This window comes from Canis lupus, chromosome 13 (genome assembly GCF_048164855.1).
Source record: "Canis lupus baileyi chromosome 13, mCanLup2.hap1, whole genome shotgun sequence".
Taxonomy (NCBI): domain Eukaryota; kingdom Metazoa; phylum Chordata; class Mammalia; order Carnivora; family Canidae; genus Canis; species Canis lupus.
The window spans coordinates 59,866,881-59,887,165 of NC_132850.1; the positions used below are offsets into that span (position 1 = coordinate 59,866,881).

General features: G+C 33.5%; 1 protein-coding gene across 4 annotated transcripts in view; it reads right to left on the reverse strand.

Annotated features, from left to right (window-relative positions):
- Window positions 1–20,285, reverse strand: part of FSTL5 (follistatin like 5) — a 683,263-nt gene that overhangs the window by 543,357 nt on the left and 119,621 nt on the right. For 2 of the 4 annotated variants that reach the window (XM_072773810.1, XM_072773808.1), the window contains exon 3: window positions 16,513–16,543. In XM_072773810.1, the coding sequence (XP_072629911.1) occupies window positions 16,513–16,543 (31 nt within the window). Of the gene's footprint in view, window positions 1–16,512; window positions 16,547–20,285 lie in introns of all 4 variants that reach the window. The other 2 variants (XM_072773809.1, XM_072773807.1) reach the window with 1 other exon arrangement.

The following is a 20,285-nucleotide window of genomic DNA, read 5'->3' on the forward strand; positions in this document are numbered from 1 at the left end:
CAAAGCAAGCTTTTTCTCTCTGCATCTGAAATTTAGAATTTTTAAATGATCAGACACATATTTTCCTTCAACAGGGGACAATTAAATTTTGGTAATACACATCATCCCAAAATCTTATAAAATAAAAAGTTTCCACTGATCACAATTTATACATTACTCATTAAAAATTTAGCTAAACATATGACACAGATACCAATTCATTTTTTTTAGAAGCAAGATGAAAATGTGTGCTAACACATTTGCAAACCTCAACTCTTGAAATTAAATGAAAATTTTATGTATGGCAATAAATATAAAAAGCTAATAATAAACTATGCCATGTCATTTGTCTAGATTATACACTGGAAAAGATAACCAAGAAGGTAATGTATCTGCTACTGTTTGACAAAGAACACTGGTGAAACTAATTAATTTTTAGAAAAAATAATGTATCACATTTCTAATAGAAAATATTCTAAATAATTCATCATGGATTCCATGAAATGTTCTCATATAAAAGTATACTGACATTTTGTAACTGAATAGGACTTCTAGTACATTCATCATTTATTCACAAATACTTTCTGAATAACACCTCCAGTGTTTCAAGAGAGATACAAAAACTATCCAAGTCCTGATTTTAACCATAAAGAAACTGGTTGTGTTTGTGTGTGAATGTGTGTGTTATAATACTTAGTAGCTTCTCCAAAGGTAGACAGTGATTTAATTTTATACCTATACATATAAAGGTTATATGTATAGGAATACACAAATTTATTTTTTTAATTTTTAAAAAAGATTTATTTATTTATTCATGAGAGACACAGGGAGAGAGAGGCAGAGACATAGGAAGAGGGAGAAGCAGGCTCCATGCAGGGAGCCCGATGCGGAACTCAATCCTGGGTCTCCAGGATCACACCCTGGGCCGAAGGCAGCGCTAAACTGCTGAGCCACCCGGGCTACCTCACAAATTTACTTTAAATGTATTTTATTTTATACCAGCTTATTGAAATTATTGTGAATTTTATACATATATATATATATATTACATATAATATGAAATCTATATTTGTACATATACAGATATCTATCTATATTCATAAACTGCAATCTGATTTAGATTTAATTAACATTAATTGAATACCTATGAGATTCCAGGTAACGCGCTAAGTATTTTTCATGTATTATTAACATTCATTATTTTATTTGCCCCTCAAAGAGAAACTTATTTTAAAAAATCCCCAAATTACAAATCAGAAAATTTATAGAGAAAATGAAAAAATATATGATTTATACTTTTTTTCCATTTAAATAAATAATACTGAGCATGCATCTCCTTATTAACAAGAATCATGGAACAGAAATCCTATGGATAAACTCACAGTATAGATAAAACTAATGATTTAAGTTGCTGGAAAAAATCTGTTTCATCAAAATTAAATCCAATATTTAGAAAAATAGATGATTAAGTTTACTGCTGTGAATGATAGGAATGTTCAAAGGACTCATTTTCCTTATTACAGATATTTTCTACTCCTATCCTATATAATTCAAAATACAGGTAATGAACAATTTCCCCAAATCTTACTTCGTATATGAAATCACTCAGTAATGTATAATAGTAGTTAACAGTTATAAGGCATTAACTATGTGCTGAAACTGTTCCAAACCTTCTATGTGTAATCATAGTTAACCCTCACGCCCACCCAATTAGATGAGTGCTCTCGATTGTCCTCCCTTAAGGAAGAGAAAAATAAGGCTCAAACTAATTAGCAAATATGTCTACAGTTATATGGCTAGGGAATGGCAAAGTCGGGTTTCCAGCTAGCTAGTGTGACCTCATCACTCGGCATTATGATTTGACTCATTTTAACAGGGCAGGAGACAAGAGAATGAAGTTACTTCCCATTCAACAACAACAGTAAAAATAACAACAACAACAACAAACACACAAAGAACAAAAAAAGTTTCAATTAAAAAATCATGCTTTTTCATCACATGTTTATCACGTGCCCTTTGTTGACTGAACCAAGTAAGTGATTACTGCCTTATCAGGCCCCTCCTAGGAAGTAATGTAGTGTTTTAATTTCATTTATTTTATGATTTGTATTGAAGTAAATAAAATTAATCTTTCATTTGTTTAAATCATAGGACAATTAAATTCTTTATTTGGGGCAAAGGTTTAAGTTTGTCTCCCATTTAATTTGTTCAACCTGTGCACTTCTTTTATTGGCTATGAAATATGAGTGTTTTATTTGGCCTCCAACACTTAAATAATTAATCTATTTATTCAGTTTTTAAGGGGACGGGACTTTCCATCTTGCAACAATGTAGTTTATATTGGTTACTATGCATTTGCAAACAATGACCTTATTCCCATATACAGATTTTTCCAAAAATAGAAAATTTCACTGTATTATATTACACATGCAACAGGATGCTTAGAGATAACTGTGAAAATGACAATCCCAGGGAAAAGCAGTCAGTTTATTTTAAATTAAGCATTTATTGGCTCTATAATATTCAGTGAGTTACTTTTCCTTCAAGATTCATTTTCCAGACACATAAAATGATGCCTACTTCTCAGAGCTTTCTTATAGATATAATGAGCTGAAGAAATAAAACACCTAGATGTGTGACACATAGTAAAAGAGTGATATATATCAGCTCTCCTTTCAAGCCTATACACAAACACAACAGCAACAAAATACCATAAAATAAATCACATATGTGATCACCTGAATATTATGATTGCATTAATTATTTCAAATAATACAATATGTATCATATGATATACCGTATAAATCATATTATTTATAATGCTGGATGTTATTAACATTCTATATTAACATTATATATTGTTTATATATTATATATTTATATGATTATATATGTGTGTATATATACATATTTTGTATATAGCATCCTCTATATCAAGATTTTTCAAGGGGAAACTTAAAACACTATTTATTAAAAATTATACTGGGGTAAATAAGATTCTATTATGCCTGTGAGAGGATAGAAATGTACATAATAAAGCAGAAAGATTATCACATAGAAACCAAGACAAGTAACGGGATCTCTGTAGGTAAACCATAAGCCCGACAGCTGTGTGCTCTAAGTCAGCCTACTACGAAAGCATTCCTGCTTCATTTCCCTGAGAAAACAAAATGTTGATGGAGACCAAACAGGGCCAAAAACCGGCATGGAGTTCTTTCTCTTAGGATTCATGGGAATTACATCATGAAAATTATCACTTAGTCCCCATGATTTTGAATTCGTAGGAAGAGATTTGGGGGCAAGATTGAAAAACACATATTTGCTGAATCAGAAATCATTTCCTTCTAAGGTCTGAGGGTCTGCAGGGGTACCTTAGAGGTAGCAGCAGCTAAACTTCTCAGGGAGGGACTTTGTCCTTCATTAAGTTGATTCTAATCTGTCAGTTTCAATTTCCCTTCCTGCCTCCATCCCCTATAGTACTGGTGCCTTATTCTAAATTTTAGGTGCTGAGGCAGAGAAAGAAGAGGAGCAGAGAAGAAAAGTCATCGGTGCTTTTCATGAGATTTTAGCTGTTCTTTGAAAACAAGCAAGCATTCTGTGGTATGGGCAGATTTCCTAAGAACCACAATGTAAGATCCGGAAAGGCAAATCCTTTCTCCTGTTTTGCCCACTCCTGTATCTCCAATGCCCAGAACTGTGTTTGGCACACAGTTGATGCTCAACACCAAAGTTTGAATGGTTTGAATAAGCGACTGTATGAACGATCATTACATCTGACTTAAGAAGTCCCTCCTGTTACTCTTGAAGCTAGATGGGACCACCTGGTTTTCACATGTGCCTGAACAATGCATGTTTGCTCTACATTTTGAGCTTAACGACCTATACCTCCTGGTCGTCACTGCCTGCCTCAGCCTTGCAGATCGGTTTGCTTCCTTGGTTACTTATTTCGTCCACACCAGGTTCCTAATCTGTGTAGTGATCAAGGCTCATTATTACAGACAAAAGCCTCGGCCCTATTTAAGCAAAAGAGATATATTAAAAGATATAGAAAATAGCTCACAGAACTGAAGGAAAGGGCTATGTATTGAGCTCTTAGAAACAACTTCTAAAACCCCACCACAGACCTATAACAGCAAAAGGCTCACCAACCTCTCCAATCACCAGGACTAATACATAAGTAAGCTGTCACCCTAGTTGCTGGCTTCAGAACTACACTGCCTTAGCCATTGCCTGTGAAAGGAAAAGTTCTTTCCCCCAAACTGGGCTTGTTTTACAAAAAGAATTTCATAAAAGGCCATGCATGTATGAATCTGATGGGAAAAACCTAAAACACATCCGAAATGCAAGGAAATCTGCGAAATGTAGCTTTTAATTTACTAGATTCTGTAAAAAGTCTATAAAAAGAAAGCATGCTAATTGGTGTCTGAAATGGTTGTGGAGCGAACCAATTCATAGTATCCATCACAAAGCATTTGCAAACTTTTGAGGAGCAAGGCTGCCACTAATACTTCCAAAAGAATACTGAGTTGTTTGTGAGTTGATTTTTCCCTCCGCCTCGGCAGAGGTATTTGCATATATAAAAAATGTTTGAATTCACATACACCAAAATAGTAATGATAGTCATTTTTAGATGGATGGATTGACAGCAAAATTTACTCTCCTGTGAGTATACAAAATTCTTCTGAGGGTTACATAAAATAATACGTGGAAAGCAATTAGCAGAAGACCTGAAAAGTACTCATAAATATTAAACACATATATGTAGTCAAGATAAAACAAGTGAAGCACCTTACACAGAGCCTGGCACTTTTTTTATTATTATTATTATTATTATTATTATTAATTATTTTAAATTTAATTAGTTAACATTTAATGTATTATCCATCAAAAACAAAAAAACAAAAAAACAAAAAACAAATCTTACCATTTGGACCTGGCTGGCTCTTATTATTTACACAACTGTGAGTTACTGTAATTATTTTTATCTCTCAGACTGTGTTTGACTTTCTAAATGGCCATGTATTAACATACAAAAGAGAAGAAATATCACTGTTTTTCTCTGTGCATCTATCTGCTATATGCTGATTTAGTTAGTTCTTTTACCCTAGAAGCAAGTTCAGAAACGTGCACCCTTCCACGAAACATCAGCAGAGAGGCTGTAAACGAGAAAATCCTGTGCTTGCTCTAGTCTACATTCCCTTGCACCCCAGAAGAGAACCAAGGGGAAAAAAGCCACTCTCGGAACAAGGATGATGGTGGTGGCAGTGGCGGTAGTAATTATAAATGTTTATTGAGTGGGTTTTTCTAGCTGCTACTATTCTAACTTCTTAACCAATTCTAATTTTCCCTGTGTCTCTTCCATTTCTGCCTGTCTTGTAAGAAGAGACAGTGGGTTTTTGTTTGTTTGTTTGTTTGTTTGTTTGTTCTGTTTTGCTTTTTATTCCAGATTTTCTTTTCAGGGATTTTGTACAGTGAATACTCTTAGAAGATAGATAGAGGGTCTCCCTCTAAAGCAAGGGGCAAGTATGTTTACTGCCAAAGGTAATAAACTGTCTTTTTCAAGGGACAACTGTCAGGTGTGCTTCTTGCCCGTTATAACACATCAGGGTTTTCTGAGCTGGGTGGGGGAGAGGGCAGTGGTTCCCTCCTGTACAGCGAACTGCTCCACTTGCGGACACCCCCAGGCGCCCTCTTCCCATAGCCCTGTAGGAATTAGCACAGATGCTACACCCTGGCTCCTGCTATGACTCTGAGTAATAATAAGCTGGTCTCTGTCTCTGACCCAGGAGCCTCATATCTTCTGGCTGCACCCAGGAAACTGTGAGCCTTGTTTATTAGTTTGTGAAGACACTAAAATTTCAGATCCTATACAGCTCTTGACTAAGTGCTCTGCATTTAACAACTTGTTTAACCCTCAAGACAAACCTACCAAAAAGTGCTGTTATTACCCACATGTTGCCGATGAGGACGTTATTAGTAGATGGAGGCCAAACATTTGCCGCGAGTCGCACAGCTGTTTAGTGGTCAGCCCAGGACTGACATTCACTCTCTTTCTCGAGCCTGAATGCTAAACCAGCAGACAGAACTGAATTCATGATCACTGTGCAGTTCTTAGTTTTTGTTCTGTTTGTTGCAAGGGGAGAATGGAACGATTTCAGAGGACAGAAGGAAAAATCTGTGGCTTCTCAAATTGGAAAGCTGCTTAGCTTGTACCCAATCTTTTTCAATGTTGTACCTTTTTTTTTTTTAAAGATTTTGTTTATTTGAGAGAAAGGGAGAGCATGGAGGCAATGTTGGGGCAGCAGGAGAGGGAGAGGGAGAAGCAGACTCCCCATTGAGCAGGGCACCTGACATGGGGCTTGATTCTGGTTCCCCTGGAGCCAGCTAAGCACACGGCTCAATACTGTACGTTTTCATTGGCATGAGTCTTCCATCTAGCTTGGGCCATGTCTTCATATTAGCATTATTTCTGCCGAAAAAATTTGCCAGTGGCATTTTCCTAGTTATAAATGATTCTTTGCGTCAATTCTCCACTGCACTCTGATTTCTCCCTGTAAGTCTCATCAACCTAATATTGATAGTTCAACATTTATAACTCACTAATGACTCATGACCTAGAATACGCTCCCTAATTCCTCATCTCTCCTTTTCATCCTCATTCTTCTAGACAAGATCTTGTTTCTCTGTAGAAAGAATAGCCAGCCTTTTCCAAATGTCCATTTCTAGAACTCCTCCCCATACTTCACTATACCTCTATGTGTAGCATTCTATACCTTTCTTTACCAAAGTGTATGATGGGGAACAGAGGGCTACTGAGGACAAAGCACAGGCTGATACCCCACAAAGGACATCCCCCGCTCCTACCCAGAGTAGGATATGTGTGACATTCTCCAGAAAGTTTCCAATTGTCTTAATGTTAATGCCTTGCTAGTGGGAAAAACCATCTTTAACGTGACAATGGCAAGGCCTCCAGTATCCTGTAGGTCCTCCTTAGCATATGAAAACCCTTTTGAAATCTCCCTTTTCCTTACCTCCCCCAACTCCCACATATATAATCAGCCACCCCTCACAGTCCCTGAGCAGCAGCTCTTCCTGCCAGGTGGGTCCTATCCCTATGCTTTAATAAAACCACCATTTTGCACCAAAGACGTCTCAAGAATTCTTTCTTGGTTGTTGGCTCCAGACCTCAACCATATTCCAAAACTTCATCAGTATATATCACTTTTTTTTTTTTTTTTTTTTTGCAACTGCATTTATTTGCTCTAGTTCCCATCTCTCCACCTCGAAGCCAGTATTCCTTGCATCCTTGAGGTGGAAACTTTATTCTTAATCTTAATTTCCCTCATTCCTAACTAACCTCATTTCTAATATTTGAACTAATAAACATTTGTTCTAATATTTGAACTAATAAACATTTGTTGAACTAAGCTTTATTTTCTGATGCAGCTGAATTTATCCTATCTTCTCCCTTTCTGAATTTCAGGCAGGTTAACATTACTAGAAGATTTCTGACAGAAAGCAGTACTTTCTAACTGTAGCCGTGGTTAACTTATATTCAATAAGTTAAATTTGGTTTGGTTTTCTTTTTTTAAGTTTCTCATAAATTTCTTCATAAATTTAAATATAAACCATTACATCAAGTTAATACTCTCAGATAATAACACATTACTTCCCCAAAAATAAATAATGGATCTTCTGTATGTTCTAGTAGTATCCACTGCATTGTACTATTTTTTTTTCTTCTATGGAGTTTTATGCATCATGGTACAAACAAGATAAGAATAATGCTAGAATTAAGAATAAATATGAGAGAATACGTAAAGGCTATTTAACATCAGTAGGTCAGATTTCTTCAAATGTGGAAAATACATGGGTTATAATTTAGAATAATGTAAAATAACAAGGCAAAATAAAGTCAACATGTCCTGACCTCTTAACATTTTATGAAATTAAAGCTTTTTTTCATAGATATGTTTCTAGCACAGATGTATTACAAAATAATTACAGACATTTGAAAGCACTGAAATAAGAACTCACATAAACCAAAAGATTTTCGTTTCACACACAAGAGTCATACTATAACTTATTTAATCCTTAAAACAGCACTTTGTGGTATATTTATTTAACAGGTGAAAAAAAGTTTAAGAGTGGGTGATAAGTTAACTGCTCCTAACTATGCTGGGTCTAAACACTGTGCTACATCTTATAAAGTATTATACAAATCAGTGGTTTGCAGAATGTGGTTCTTGTGATTTTAGTTTCTCTGAATCAAGATAACTCTTTCTTGAAAGATGAGTAACAAGGAAAAAGAAATCCTTGATCCAATACAATGAAAATGTTTAATGACACAAAGATAAGCATCACTAAAGGACTATGTACCATTGCAGTACCGCAATGCATATGTGACCAAAGTTTTCCAGTGTCTAAAGGATAAGGATTCCACGCACCAAGAATTTAAGCAACAATATTACTCTTAGTAGGATGGCATGTATTTTCCAATGAAAAACATTTAGATGCGATTATCTAAGTAATTGAAAAAAAAATGTTAACCATTTAACAAATTAAAACTATTATTTAATTATAATTATTTATAATTATTTAAAAGGAATGTTATAATTATTTAAAAGGAATGTTATTTGGCCCTTAATAGGCAAAATTCCAAATTAACTGATCTATCATTCTTAGACAAAGAAATGTATGTCTATTTCACCTCATAAAAGTCACTGAGTATAACATCACAAAATAACTCATTTTTATATAACATTTCTAACTTTATCATTAAAAAAAATCAAATAATTACAAATATATATTATTACAATGGTAAGAAAGAAGAAATATTTTATTTATTTATTTATTTATTTATTTATTTATTTATTTATTTTTACAATTCTATTTATTTATTCATGCAAGACAGAGAGAGAGAGAGGCAGACACACAAGCAGAGGAAGAAGCAGGCTCCCTACAGGGAGCTTGAATGGAGACTCGATTCCAGGACCGCAGGATCATACCCCGAGCCAAAGGCAGGTGCTCAACCGCTGAGCCACCCAGGTGTCCCCAGAAATATATTTTAAAACCCTAAGTAAATATAGTCTTTTTAATAGAGTCAAATTTCTTGTTTAAAGAAAGTGAGGAGACAAAGAAGGAAACATATAGTTTTTCATTTGCAGATAAAACAGGGACTTAGGCCAAAAAAAAACCATGTAATGTTAATAACAATTTCAAGAACTACTCTTCCACAAAGGTAACCATGTCTGCAACTAAGTGAGGTGATTTCATCAAGCTAAATGAATGAAGCCATCAACACATTTTGGTTAATGTTACTTCATTTTCCTTGAAATATGACATTCAACTGTTTCAGGCTGTGGAATTTTTTAAAAAGCTTCAGAAATGTTTGACTCTGAGAAAGTCTAGATAATGAAGATATTTTGTATTGGTGACCGAAGGGAAGATCAATATTGAGATTTAGCGTACAGGTATATAAAATATTAAGCTATGTAAAGAAAAGCCTGAACAATATTAATGTGGTATTACATGCAGCATTATTATTTTTTTTAAAAAATATGTATTTTAAAAGATTAGATCCAAGTGTTCCGGGTTGTTTACCAGCATCGACAAAGGGATTATGCCTCCGTTTCTTTTAGTTAGTATTGCCTCCTGGTGAGCAAAATGAGTGGCAAAATTAATCACCTTGAAACCAAAATAAATGATCTATTGGACAAGATGATTTATTGGTAACCTTTTGAAAACTACAAAATGTATGCAAAATGGGGGGAAGGGTGATGTGTTTCACATAATACAAACTGAGTCCCTCATGACATAAATGAGAATACGATCACATACTTTTTGACACCTCTTCTTGTTTTTGATAATAGCATCATTTAGTAGTGAAAGAAGTTTGTCTTCCTGTTTGCTGTGGCATGAAGACAGGCATCAAGATCATTTAAAATAGAACCGAGCTCGTCAAATGAATTTTTAAAAGAATGGATAACAAATATTATCTTAATTCCCTGAGAAAAGTTATTACTTATATTGAAATCTATACTACTTAAAAGTTACTTTGTAAGGTATTTAGGACCATCATTTAGATTATCTAAAGTGAATATATATTTATTAATTTATTTTTTTCTATGGAGTTTTACATTAGAACTGAAATTGTTGTATTTTTGAAAGTTTGTCAAAGTAAGGAATTCTATCTCATGTATATATGGCTTCAAGAATTTGCATCTATGTATTATTATTTTTATTTCAAAACTCACATTATCACAAAAATACCAGTCACATAAAGAATCATGACCAGTTTTTTATAATAAAAAATTATAAATGTCACAGATGTCACCTAATGCAATCAGAAAACCATGGCCATGTGTTCATAGTAACTTGGAAATTACATTTTTAATTTATCTGTTTTTCAACAATTGATTTACACTTATATCATTAAATTAGATGTAGAGTGAAAACTGACTGAAATATGTGAGAAGCCCATATAAGTAATTAAAGTGTTGCTACTCAATCATACACTATGGATGGTGCACATATGACATTGATATTTTGCAACAAGGTAACTGATAATCATTCATGAGAATACATTTGTCCCCAATGAATTTTAAAAGTGTATTTTAGTATAATAAATAGAATGAAAATATAATTTTTGATATAATACAATTGCTATGTCATAACATGGCAGTCATACCTCAGAGATATTGTGGGTTAGGTTCCAGACCAACCACAATAAAGCAAATAAGTACTACAATAAAGTGAGTCACGTTAATTTTTTAATTTTCCAGGGATCCCTGGGTGGCTCAGAGGTTTGGCGCCTGCCATTGGCCCAGGGCGTGATCCTGGAGTCCCGCGTCGGGTTCCTGGCATGGACCCTGCTCCTGTGTCTCTGCTCCTCTCTCTCTCTCTCTCTCTCTCTCTCTGTCTATCATAAATAAATAAATCACTCTTTAAAAATTTTTTATTAATTTTCCAGTTCATAAAAAAGTTATGTTTACACTATACGTAGTCTATTTACTGTGACATAGCATGTCTGAAAAAAAGTACATTTTTTTAATAAAGTTTTTATTTATTTATGAGACACACACAGAGAGAGAGGCAGAGATGTAGGCAGAGAGAGAAGCAGGCTCCACGCAGGGAACCGTATGTGGGACTCGATCCCAGGACTCCAGGATCATGCCCTGGACCAAAGGCAGGCGCTCAACTTCTGAGCTACCCAGGTGTCCCAAAAAAGTACATATTTTAATTAAAAAATAGTTTGTTACTAAAAATACTAAATCACCTGAGCTTTTGACATATTGCAGGAATCACCAAAATGTGACAGAAAGTGAGCAAGTGCTGTTGGAGAAATGGTGCCAATAGATTTGCTCAACACAGGTTGCTATAAACATTTAATTTCTAAAAAAAAAAAAAATAAACAAAAATAAAAATAAAACCACACTATCCAAGAAGCATAAAGTGAATTATAATAAAAGACGTCTGTATATAAAACAAATTATTGCTCCTTCGCATGCTTTTACAACATTTAATTATTTTTCAATAATTATTATCACAAGTCTGCCATAAGTCCACTTGCCTGGGGTTTATCCAGCATTACCATTTGTGAAAAACAAATGAATAAATAAACAAAACAATCCTTTGGTTGACATTTTCTAGATATGAGTTTTATTTAAGAAAATTTCTAAAAGAAGTTTAGAAATAAATAAATAAATACATAAATAAAAGTTTAGGATTTTAACTACTGAATTCCTAAGGATTATAACTATTGAATACAATAGACAAAAATCACAGCTTTTATGAATCCTACAATCATTTGTCTCAGCAATAGCTTTCTGAACTGAATACCAAAAATCCTAACATTCATTAGGTATGATATTATAATTCATTAAAAATATAGCAACTCTGTATTCCATATAATGGTAACAGTCTCCATTTCAGGCATTAGTATTGCACTGGCTATATTTTATTTCCTAAACAGAAAGACACACAACAATTATACAAAGAGTCTCATAAAGGTCTCATATATTTGAATTACCGTCTTTCAGTTTTATTGAGAGTTTCATTTGTTAATGTAATGGGTCTCGCAGTTTTCAGGAATACAAATTTGAAGGTCTGTTCCTATCCAATAACTGTTCCTGACAAGTTACTTAACCCAGAGGAAGCTAACTAGTATCAGTAACTCTATAAGATAATTCTGGTAAAAAGATCTCTGAACACTCAAGCAATCCAAATTAGGAGTTTGTTAGCATTCTAATTCCAATTCAATATTATATATAGTGAAGTATAATAAATATATGTGTATTTATATATGGGGATGTTATATGTAGAGACATACTATATATGGAAACATAGAGATAATATATATAGAATGTATATATGTAGATGACATATATCTATAGCTATACACATCCCTATATGTAGCAGATCATTTTCAGTCCCCTCAATTGGCAATTTTGTGATGTAGGAAATAAAGAGAATCTGAATGCATGGTTATATCAAAGCAAATAGCATGTATGTGCATTTCTCCACGTGTGTGTGTGTGTTCACATGTAAAGACTACAAGCTCAATAGTACCTTTATGGCATTTATTGTCCCAAACACACACCTTTAATTTGATTAAGTATGGTCTTAATATACTACTTATCGTTCACTATATACAAGAATGTATGTACCACAGGGAGAACAATTATGCAGCTTACCTCTCCCTTATACACAAATGTATGAGACCTAATATTTGCCATGTAGAACCTATTGAGAATTATAGAGCTTTAAAGGAGAAGTAATTGTAGTAATAGCATTGTCTAATGTCTCTATAGAAATATAAGCCTTAGGAAAAAAAAAGAAATATAAGCCTTAGAATTGCATATATGTAAAAGGACTTTTGATATCATGGGATATGTTACGTTAATATTAACCATAAACGAGGAATTACTTCTGGAGGGTGAAGTCACTTGTCAAAGATCACAAGCATTTATTGAGCAAGCTGGCATAATTCTTACATCTGTTCCCTAGAACATGAGTATGCTACATTTATCATTATCAGATTTTTCTTAAAGTTACAAAGCCCTGAGCAATATTTATACAAATTTTCAGTAGGGGAAATATTAGAAACGCCATACCATTAAAGAAAAATAATGAATAATAAAATTCATATATATCAAATCCATGAAAATATCAAAAGCATTGCTAATAACAAAATGCTAAATATATTTAATGTATAATTGGTAAATTGGTGAAATAAAATATTACCCGTTTACAAATAGAACAAAATTAAAATATCGGTCTGAATTATTTACTTTAGATGTGATTTCTCAATATGCTGGCATGTTTTAATACTAAATCTTACTTACTAATGTGTGTTTCAGGATTAAAATGAAGTAATATAATTAAAAAGCTCAGCCCAGTGTCTGATACCCATTAGATATTTAACAAAAGATAGATGTTAATAATATACCATGTGACTATTTGGGAACCACTTTTAGTCCTCTGTGTTTCCCAACATATAATGAGCAATGAAAAGGAAATATACTTTATTTTTATCCCTTCTGAATGAGAAGAGCCTAAAGTTTCCACTTGAGAAGAAAAGGAAAATTGCATTAAAAAAGAACTGAATATTTTTGGTGAAGGAACAAACATTCTTTGAATTGACAGAGTGAGAGTAAAGTAGATATTCAGGAGCATGCTACAGCATAATCATATGCAAACTTTCCACACTGATATTATCCTTCTGAATGTAATAAGCATTGTAAATTATTTTTGGAAAATTAAAAACTTGACTAAGCTGACAGAATTTTTAAGCTCTCTGTAAAACAAGTATCATTTAAGTTTTTTGTCAAAAACTGTTACTGTTTTATCACTGAGAACTCTACAGAGATGTTCTTAAATATAAATGAATAAACAAATCACACATTAAAACACTGCCCTGAGAAATACTGGTAGAGGATAACTGATTTGTGCTCCTTATATTAGAACTATTCTTTAAAGGAAATTATTTCCTAATAATGTTTATCAAATTCTTAATGGATTTTAAACATATAATATACTCTATTCTAACACATTTGCAATATCACTGAAAAGAGGGTGAAATATGGCTTTTTGAATAGTTGAACATTCTTCCAAACCTGTTAGGACTGTCTTTATTTTTCTGCTATAATTGTCAATGTAACTTTAATAAAGGATATCGTAAACAACTGTAAATATGAGATATTTAAATATCTCAAAATAATATGAGAATAAAAAATTGTGTGGGTATTAAATACTGAATCAGAGATAAAACAGCAAGTTTCCAAACATTTCAATATATACCTCCATGTACAGGGAGGAAAAGACTGATCGATTTTCATTGGACTGCTTTGTGCATTAATATGATTTTAGGTCACTGGTAATGAGGATTGGATTGTAGTCATAAGCAGGAATAGGTACAGAATGCGGAAAATTAGAAGGTTAAAGACTTCCTCTGCATACATTTCTGACTATGTAATAAACATGTTCTGACAAATAAGATCACCAATTAGGAAGTCCAGAGAATTATTAGTTAAGAATTGATTACTAACGTCAAGTGAGGGCATAACACATATTTCAATAATTAGCTACCAAAATAAGTACGATATTTACTTTTCAAAATTTTTCTCATCTACCAGTGGGTAAGCTATTGCTTTTATTCAAATCTTTTTTTCTTAATATTGACATTTAAAGACATTTTTAATGGCCATTTATAATTTTCAGTAAAACAACATTTCAAGATGAATCCCATAAATAGTCAAGAAAAATACGGAGTCCTAAGTAGAGTTAGGCAACAGGTCCTGACAAAACTGTATGTCCCTGATTTACGTACAACTCAGTAGCCTAGAAGCCATAATGTGAGAGTTCTGAAACAAGTGTCAGCCAATAACAGTGAAAGAAGTGACAAGCATCATCTTGAAATTTTATTACATTATAAAAGAAAACATGTTCCGAGGCAGTAGTTGAAAAAACATAATTTCTACTACTTCAGATGATAGGATTTATATATCCCAAGACAATAAAGCATCAAGAAGAAAGCTATGCTAAACTTATTTCAACTATAACAGAATTATAAATATGATTTAAGATTAACCTGAAACACTGGGACCCTTCATGAGAAGATGTGTACTCAGTATGCTTAAAATGTATATATCATTTAAATGCACATCATACAGCACATCTTGGAATACAAATTCCCCTTTGCAACACAAAAGTATGAAACTTTGAGTTAATATGAGTGCTTTGAGGATAAATAAGTGTAATAATTTCACATATAAAATAACAAGACATACTTCAGTTTGCTGAAAAAGAACACAAATAGTTTGGGAAATCGCTGGAAGGGCAGTCCTAAATAATTCATTTGAATAACATATACCTACCAAAATAAAAAAAGAAAATGTCTTTTCACATTCTTCAGTAATACAGACAGACACAGATGACCAAACATGGAAAACATATTGGGTAATTATATTTGTTGCAGAGAAATGTGAAGAGAAGATTATATTTGGGTTTGTTAATTAGTAAGCAAGACTGATATTGTCAATTTAGAGACCCTCAGAAGACTACCCACCCTTTCATCATTTCAAAAGTACATGTAAACTTAGTAACTTCTCCACATTTTTTTGTTTGTTTGTTTTTGGTTTTAGTTTTGGTTTTGTAGGACTCTAAAAAAAATTAAAGTAAAAATAAATCTATATTTCTATGCAAAAAAGGATGGAAGGGAACAGGAAAATCATCCCTCATTCCATAGTCAGGCTCGTGACTATGTACTGTTGGAGAGGGATAGGTGGATGAGGATGTCTAGTTTGTAGAATAAGAAGTGCTAGGATGTGAAGGGAGAGGCCAGAAGGATTAATCCAGGAAAAATCTGTTAAATTCATTATTATGATCAACAGGAAAACAAGTTAATGGAAATCTTTTGCTGCAGGATTATAATCTACCTAGTGTAATTTATTATCTCAACAATAAACATCAAACATAAGAATGTCATTATGGGGAAAAGAGTTTCCCTATGTCTGACTAGAGTTGACTATACCATTAAAAGCTACACCAAATTTTAACATATAAATATTGTTTTGATTTTTCATAGAAATAAAAGGAGACAGCAGTGACTCAATACTTGGTTTCCTATGAGACATATTTTTTAAAGTTCATCTAGTCTTCTGGCCTTAACCACCAACCTTTTCCTAAGGACTCTCAAATTTATATCTCTGGCCAACAACTCTCACCATAGATGTAACAGAACACCAACTCTTTGGAAAATGCCTGGTGGAGGAATGCCACAAGAACAATTCAGAAAATTATGTCTTAAGTTTCCAACAACACTATATGAAGAAAGGAGACCTCAATGGAGGATCCCCAGTGATCTTGTAGAATTCCCAAAGGGCTCACAGTGGCTTTAAAACCACATTGAAAATTTCAAATTCTTACTGTTTTTCTCATTTTTAGATATATTTTCAAAGCCAAATCAATTTTTTCTTCTCCTATACTTATAGGAATTTATGAAGCTATGATCTTAAAACAGTCATTTCTTACCTTTGATTCTTGAACTGTCTTGACTCTTTTCCTGCTGGAATTAAAATAGAAATAGGTCAAATACTGTGAGTATGTGATCAACGGCCTGATATAACAGATCATGGTAACTAAAGACTTGTCAAGATATTTTGTTGTACGTATACCCTGGAGTCATTGTAAACAAATCTCACCTTAAAAAATACTTATGCAATCTTTTATTGGAGTAGTTATCATTCTTACTGTACATATATTTCTTAAGAAACTAATACATTATAATAATATGGTTTCATAAATAAATAAATGGTAATGAATAATAAATAATCATGCCACTCAAATGCTTTAGGCCACTTCATTTCATTTCAACAGATAATGAGTGATGTCTTCAGAATTTATTTTCAACGTCTCTGCATTAATCACAAATTGTTGGTGAGGAAAAAAAGTTAAGGACAAACAGTGGACAATTCACTAAAAAAAACACAAAAGACATTTCAACTGTCTTTCCTTCAATTTAACTTAGAATTGGTCCCTGCCTCACTTCTCTAAGGCTAAAGTTGACAACAATTCTATTATTTATTCAAATGCTGCTTCAGTCAGATCTGTCTTTCAATTTGACATACTCCTTATTAGTTACCAGGCAACCCCAAAAGAATTAGCTTGCTTTCAAGTTTTTAAGTAGAAATTGTGCCCTCTATACCTTCTCAATTAATATTCAAGCACAGTTTACACTGTGTAAAAGTTTCAGGGCCTCACACTAAAAATAATTTTGAAACACATTTCTAATTAAAACATGACACGTATATATAAATAAAATTTCAGAATTATATGAATCCCAAAAAATTTTGGTAAAATTTATGAAAATAGTTAAAATAAGAACTTATTTTGCTGCAAGGGTTAATTCCAGAGTCATATTTGAGGATACAAATGCATTTTGACAAATATATATTTATGTAACATGCTTCTTCAATGTTTGATTCTATTCGACTTTTAATACTTTGTGTGTTATTTCTCTTGTCCTAATTGACCCAGCCTTTTAGATCCTGTATTGTCCTTTGTTAATTAATTTACTTTTTCCAGTTCTGATTTATTTTTAATTTAGAGTATCTGTTGTTCATTAAAACTAAAATTTTAAAATGAATTTGATTTAAAAATATATTATTCTTTCATAATTAGGATAAACAAGCTTAAGTTTTCCAAAGACATATTTGTTAATGAAAAGAATCTGTTTCTGTCCTCTCTCCTCTTCTTTCATCATTCATTCATTCATTCATTCATTTAGTCATTATTCTTTAAATAAATATGTACAGATTGTTTTTATGTGCCAGACACTGCTCCAAGTGACAAGGTTACAAAGGATGAACAAAACAGTAATGAAACAAAACAAACAAAACAAAATAAAAAAATATAACCTCAAAGTAACATAATGCATAAATGTCAATAAATTCTATTTAGAAAAAAAGATATACCAGAGAAGGTAGTTTTACAGTAAGTGACTGCAATCTTACATGGGTCCACAATGATAAAATGAAGTTTTCATGTTTCAGGTTTTTAATCAAAATTTTAGCAAGTTAACATATAGTATAGTATTAGGTTCAGGAGTGGAATTTAGTGATTCATCATGTATATATAACATCCAGTGTTTATCACAAGAGTACTCCTTAATACTCATCACCCAGGGTGCCTGAGGGGCTTGGTTGAGCATCCGCCTTCAGCTCAGGTCATGATCCCAGGGTCTGGAGACTGAGTACCATGTTGGGCTCCCTGTAGGGTGTCTGCTTCTTCCTTTGCCTATGTCTCTGCTTCTCTCTGTGTGTCTTTCATGAATAAATAAATAAAATATTTAAAAAGAAATACCCATCATCAATTTAGCCTATTCCCCTACCCACTGTCCCTCCAGCAACCCTCAGTTTTTTCCCTATGGTTGAGAGAGGGTTTCTGCCCCTCTTATGGTTTGCCTCTTTGTCCCTTTTTTTTCTTTTCCCTATTTCATCTGTTATTACCATATCTTAAATTCCTATATGAGTGAAATCACATAGTATTTCTCTTTCTCTGACTTATTTGCTTAGCATAATACACTCTAGCTCCAGCCATGTCATTGCAAATGGCAACAGCCACTCTGGAAAACAAAATGAAGGTTCCTCAAAAAGTTAAAAATAGAACTACCCTATGACCCAGCAGCTGCACAACTAGGTATTTACTCAAAGGATACAAAAATACTGATTCAAAGGGGTACTTGCACCGCAATGTTTATAGTAGCATTATCAAAAATAGCCAAATTATGGAAAGAGCCCAAATGTCCATCAACTGATAAAATGACTTTGGAACAAAATTTTAAATGAGATGAGAGGATATTCGGGGCATTTACCTGGGGAAAATAGATTCTAGAAGAGAAAAACAATCACACATTTCCTAAGGTACCAAAGTTCTTGGCATTGTCAAAACTGCCAAGGAGACCACTGTGAGTAGACTAGACTGAGTAAGGGGAGTTTGGTAGGGAATGCAAAAAGGGAGCTAGATTAGCATCTGGGGCACTTGTTAGATCTTTGGCTCTGATACTAAAGCAGCTGAGGAAACACTGAAAGTCTCTTCTCAGAGGAGTAACATTATCTGAACTGCATTAGGTAGAATCAGTCTGGCTATTTAGAATAGGTTAAAAGGGGCAAGGAAAAAATTAGAGGGACCAGTGGAAGGGGTATTGCAGTAATCCAGGTGGGAAGTGATCATGCATGGAACAGTGTGGTAGCAGTGCTGTTGGAATATCAGGACTGTCAAGATTTCCTGATAGAATAAACTCTGTATCCTGAGAAACAGAATAGATGAGGATGGTTTCGAGGATCTGAGTCACTAGAAGGGTAAAGATGCCTCTAAGATGAGAAAGCCAGAAAAGAAGCACTTTTATCCCTTCTTCACTTGATTTCTAATACTGTCTCACTCTGTGAATTTTTCTCTTGATGTCTGGCCACCCCTTTCCCATCTGCTTTACTGATTCCTCCTCATCTCCTCAATTTTCCTAGACATTGAACCCTTATCTTTCTTCCATATCCTCGCTCCTTTGGTGATCTTATCTAGTCTTCTGGCTGTGACCACTAACCTTTTCTAAGGACTCCCAAATTTATATCTCTTAGCCAACAACTCTCGCCATGGAACTTCAGCCTCATGTATTTAACTGTATTTTTGAATCTCTACTTGGATATATAGTAACAGCCTACATATCACATCCAAAATTGAACTTCTGATCTTTCCTTCCTTCTTCGGCTATCTCATCTTCTTCATCTTTCCCATCTCTTCATCCTTCTAGTTGCTCAGACACTTAAAGTAATCCTTGTCTACTATGTCTTTTAAGAGATAAAGAGCCTGAATTTTTCATGGGTTTGATGTTTGAACATGCTGACTTTGATTTTACTTTAAATATCACTCTAAGGATGCAAAGTAGGCAGATGGTTAAAATGTCTGGAACTCATGGGAGATGTTTCAACAAGACGTATAAATTTAGAAATCACCACCCTGTGTATAAATCATCAGTACTGTATCTGGAGAACATATAGTAGAGTTGAATGATCTAGAACTAAGTATCTGAAACAGTATAAGAAAAATATTAAGTGAATTAGGCAAAAAAAGAGAATAGAAGGATGGACAAATTATAGGAGAAAAAACAAAAGAGCATGGAATCATGGAATCCCAGGGAATATATTATGTAGGGGAAAATTTTCAATAATATGGAATTCTTCTGACAGATCAAGTACCATTATGTCTAAGGCAATGCTCATCAGAAAAAAGTGGCATAGAGGTGCCTGGGT